Genomic DNA, 5,271 nt, shown 5'->3' on the forward strand with positions numbered 1-5,271 from the left:
AGACCAAGGCGCCCCGGGGCGTGCGGGGCGTGGCGAGTGCGGAATGGCGCAGCCGGGCCGGGGGCGGACCGGGGGCGTGGCCTGGATGGGGCGGGGGCGTGGCCTGGATGGGGGTTGGCCAGGGGCGCGTGGCGTGGCTCGCCCAGGTTCTTAACTTTCCGCGGGAGGCGTCGTCCTGCCCAGTTTAAGTCCGAGCTCCCAGCAGGGCAGGTTTAGACGTCCAGAAGATGGGGAAGCTGCCCGAGCGGAACGACATCCCACCTTGGGTGGGGACTCCCGAAGTCTTGAAGGAGCCCGGGGTGTTCCAGGTCCAGACGGGGCTGCTGGAAGCCGTGTTCGGTGAGTGAACCCAGTGCTGACCCGGGTGCCCCGGCCCTCCTGGGCCCGAGCGCTCATCTTCTCCCCTAAACAGGTCCCGACGGATCTCGAATCCCATTCGTCGAGGAGGTGAGCAAAGTCATGCTCCAGATGAAGGGTCTGGAAGCTTCGGACCTCGCCGAAGTCATGGTTTACGGCTCTTACTTGTTCAACTTTCAGACCAAGTGGATGCTCCAGTCCGTGGCCTAGCGGCACCGCCAGCGGCACAAACAGGTTGAGAGGCCTCATGACCAGGTGCCCTGGACCTTCCTGTGCAGGCGGCCTGGCTCCCGCCCCTCCAGCCCTCCTCACCCCTCCCTAACTATCCCCTCCGGGCAAACACCAACAGCACCTACCCGGGGAGGCCTCTGTGTCCAGGCGGTGCCCCAGACTCCTTGGCAGTGCCAGCCCTTGGCCCTAGGGACCCTGGAGTAAGGCTGTGAGAGGTGGCCGGGGCTGGCCTCCTGGGGCGGGGCCTCCCCACCCGCCATGTTGGAATGAGCCCAGTTGGCCCCAGGTTCTGAGGTTCCCGAGAATCCCAGGCCCAGGACGCCTAGCTGGGAAGTCCCAGAGAGGAACCTTGGAAAGAGGCAGAGAACTGTTCAGGCTCTTACCCTCTCCGCTCACACTTGCCTGCTGTGGCTTTCTGGTGCAGGGATGCTGCAACCTGAGGAAGCCATGAATTCGCTTGACCTAGCTCCTCGGATGAAGGGAAGCCAGTTTGCAGCCAGACCAACCTGGGATGGCGAGGTAGAGCGGAGGCTGCAGCCGGGGCTGCCCGGGGTCTGGTTTAGACTCTGCTCCAGCCTGACAAGGAACACCCAGCTGGCTTCTGGTCTCTGCCTTTAAGTCCTCCTGTCCTTCCCCCCAAGGTTGCTAATTACACAATAAAATTTTAAAACGTTTCTTGATGTGTCTTGCTGTGTAGTTGAGGTATTGAAGATAACATCACAGGTGAGGTGGCCCTGGGAGCTTAACTCTTAGTGAAACCCCTAAGGCTAGAAAGAGGTCCCAGAGCACAGGGGGAAAAGGGTCTGGAGAGAAAAGGAAAAGGAAAGGGTCTGGAGAGAAAAGGAAAAGGAAAAGGAAAGGGTCTGGAGAGAAAAGGAAAAGGAAAAGACTCTGGGAGTCAAGTTCTGAGATGCAGCTCTGACCAAAAAATCAGACAACCTAGGAGAGATGTGATATTCTGGCACTGAGAGTTTCATATCCTTGTAAGCGAAACTGGAGACCGCTGTCTGGGTTCTCATTTGCATTCAGCCTACTGCTACACATTATTTAGGTTGGAGTGTGAAGAAAATTCAGCCTTACAGATAGATATACAGGAAAGGAGAACCTCACACAGACTCCTTGAAATGGTCTCTGGAATTCTCCACCACACTTACAGGAGGCCCTGGCCTCCGAAGGGTAAGTGGCATTAGGGTGGATGAAGCATTACCATAGGTGGGGCTCACTCCTGAGGGTAGAGGGGCCATCAGAACGGGGGCTACAGTTTTCCCTAGTAGAGACCAGCCTGGTAGTTCACAAGCCGGAATGAGTCCCCTCAGGGAGCTGTCTGGCCCTGTGACCTTAGCCACATTCACCCTCCTAACCCCTCTCCCTGCTCAGGTTCTAAACTGAAGATAATAGCCTCTGACCTCAGGCGAAGTTGTGAGATTTACGTAGGGTACTTAGAGCAAGCGTCACACCAGAAACAAGTGTTGACTATCTTTTGGAGCAATTGAACAAACATGGGGGAGGAAAACTAGCAAGGAGCCATTTTCTGCAAGAGGCATGAGGCCTGTCCATCAGACAGCTGTTCTCGTTCTCACTCAGTAAATGAATGGCACCAGCATTTTGGGCCAGTGGTTCGGGCCCCAAACTAGAAGCCGTCCTTGATGCCTGACCGCTGAAAAGGACTCCCTGCTCGAGCCCAGTCACCTTGACTTCCAACCTGAGCCCTTCCTGCACCTGTACCCGGTCCAGCTGCCCACCCCACCCCGACGCCAACCTGCCTTGCCAGAACTACTGAAAGAGGCTCCTATCAGGTCTCAGGGGGTTCTCTTTTTGGCATCTCACAGTCGGCTCCTCTGCCAGACTTAATTCTTACAACGTTAATCAGATGGCCCCTCCTCCAAAAGAAACTCCAAAATTCTCCAAAGTTTTCCAGCCAACCTAACCCAAGCTCCTGGCCCTGTGTAACGTGCCACCTGCCTGCATCTCTACTGCAGATCCGTATCCTTTTGCTGCCCCTCAAACAAACCGTCTTGTTAACACTTCAGGGCTTTTACTTTTGCTCTTCTGCCAAGAACACTTCTCACTTGTTTTTATTAAATTTTTTGGCCACACCAGGTGGCTTGCAGGATCTTAGTTCCCCAACCAGAGTTTGAACCCGTGCCCCCTGCAATGGAAGTGCGGAGTCCTAACCACTGGATCACCAGGGAATTCCCTTTCATTTTTTTGGAATGATTCTGTTCCCTTCTTCCCGGTGGTCCATGTTTCCTCCAGAGGTCCTCTCCTTCCCCACTGTCTCTGCTTGACCTACTTCAGTTTTGTTCATGGCATTTTAAACATGACTGACAAGCTAACCGTTCATTTTCCTCCTCTGCTCCACTGGAATGTAAACTCTAGAAAAGTTGAGATTTTAAAAAAAATAGTATGGGGCTTCCCTGGTGGCGCAGTGGTTGAGAGTCTGCCTGCCGATGCAGGGGACACGGGTTCGTGCCCCGGTCCGGGAATATCCCACATGCCGCGGAGCGGATGGGCCTATGAGCCATGGCCGGTGAGCCTGCGCGTCCGGAGCCTGTGCTCCGCAACGGGAGAGGCTACAACGGTGAGAGGCCCACGTACCGCAAAAAAAAAAAAATAATAGTATGTAATATTAAATGTTGAGGACAGTTTTATAAGACAAGGACACCAGCTTGGCTGCTTGGGTTTGGATCTTGGCTTAGCCTCTTTAGCGATGGAACCACGAGCCTTGTGCTTTTGTTCCCCGTCTGTAATAGGATAAGATCCGTCGCATGGGTTGTAGTGAGGATATCAAGTCTTAGAACAATGTCTGACACCATGGGCAGTCAAACATGATTTCTTGAATGTATGAAGGACAGGGTGCAGGACTGGAGCTGGGTTGCTCCCTCCCAGGCTTATGGAGGAGGGACTCTAGCCTCCAGCCCCTGTTCTCACATTGAAGGCTCAGTGAGGGGAGCTGGGGAGTCCTTTGTCAAGGGCACTGTCCTGCCTCCTGGAAATGCAGGATGGTGTGTGTTTTTCCTGGGGTCTTTGGAGGCCATACAGCCTTTAGGTCACCAGGAAGCAAAGGTACATTTTGGCATGCTATTGAAGTTCATTTAGAGGAGAGGAAGAGACTAGGCAGGTACCCTATGGGCATCCTGACACCCTCCCTTCCAACCTTTGAGATTTGCACCAGTACTCTGGCCTGGAAGTCATGGACCGCTCAGCACATCTCCTGCCCAGGATTTTGGAGGAGAAATCAGTCCCACCTTTCCCACATCCCCAAGAAATGATGATTGTTAAAACCATTGGCCCTCGGATTTTGAAGAACTAGACACACATAAATGACTTTCCTCCTGTTTGGAGGGTCAGGAGGGACAGTTGGTTCAACTCTGTGTGGAAAGAGGCCGAGAGTATCTACAAAGGTTGACCTGCCTTGCAGACTTGTTCCTTCCCGGTAAGAAGAGCTGATAGGCTCTCATGGGACAATCATTGGGTGTCAGGATCGGAGGCTATTGCAGGGCCCAAGATGCTACAGATCAGGGAGGGGCTCGTGTTGGGATCAGGTGGGGTCTAGACGGGGGGCATCTCGGTTTCCAGGGAAGAGACTGCCTCTGATCCTGGTCACCTCAAGGGGGTCCCTTGTGGCTTTGGGCACATTTTGAATGCAAGGGCATTGGCAAGATACTTCTGGATACCTGTTAACAGTTGCAACAGTTCCCTACAATCTCACCCAGGGACGCCTGCAAACTTTTTTTTTTCTGATCTGTTAGGTGAACCGTCTCCCTTTTGTACTTCTTGCTTGAGTCTCCTTATGGACCAACAGTTGTGGCCCCCAAATTAGCCTCAGCCAGTGCACCCTTTAAAGAATCAGTTGGCAGTGAATGATTGTGTGTGGGCATATAAACTGTAGAGTTATGAACCCCAATTTTGCAGTGTAGAGGGGGCATAAAAAACTGCCCTTGCCCCTAAGCCTAGAAATTCCCTAAGGGCAGTGCTTCTAAATGTAGAAAACAGCTTTACGTTAGTTAATCTGTGTCAAAAGTATCAAGCTTGGAAATTTAAGACTGTGCTATAAATTCCATGCATGCCATGGACTGAAGATTTTTCAGCACTAAAAAGATAAAAATCCTAAGCGACACAAGACTTTGAGCAAATACACAGAACAGTTTTGGAAATAGTAACCTGAAGGTTAAAAAAAAAAGAAACGGTTGTCTTGTGGTGGTTCTTTTTTTTTTGAGTTTGAGGCTCTTGATCAATTTTCCGCCAAGGGTAAGCGAAAGGGTAGCACAACCACTGCAGTGGGTGTGAGTTCGATCCCTGGTGGGGGAAGTAAGACCCCACATGTTGCAGCCAAAAAAATAAAACTAAAAGGAAAAAAAGTCAAGCCACAGTTATATGTTTTTTTTTGACACAGGGCTGTACATCAAATGAGAGTATTATGGAGAGTTTACACAATCCAGATCTACAGGCCATGTGACTCCCTTACGGAGATCAAGAAGGAATGTTATCTTCTAAAGAGTCGTCCCAGTAATCTTGGGAGAATGTTGCTCTGCCGATGGGGGAGCTTGGCCGATGCATATTGCTGATACACGATGCACAGCAGAAGGGAGAGAGGAGGCCAAAGGGCACAGAAAATGTTTTTGTGTTTAAATTTCTCTTGTCTTGCAATGAAATGCAAATTTCATTTCACAACAGTTAAGG

The 5,271-nt window shown here is 51.8% G+C and overlaps 1 protein-coding gene across 1 annotated transcript; it reads left to right on the plus strand.

The window, feature by feature from the left end:
• Positions 1-227: 227 nt before the first annotated feature.
• DPPA5 (developmental pluripotency associated 5) lies at positions 228-1,206 on the plus strand. Its single transcript, XM_065888663.1, is given in 3 exon segments — positions 228-339; positions 413-590; positions 1,011-1,206. Coding segments are annotated over 3 exon segments (486 nt in total).
• Positions 1,207-5,271: the final 4,065 nt, after the last annotated feature.

The sequence above is a fragment of the Phocoena phocoena genome, chromosome 12 (assembly GCF_963924675.1).
Source record: "Phocoena phocoena chromosome 12, mPhoPho1.1, whole genome shotgun sequence".
NCBI classification, from domain to species: Eukaryota; Metazoa; Chordata; class Mammalia; order Artiodactyla; family Phocoenidae; genus Phocoena; species Phocoena phocoena.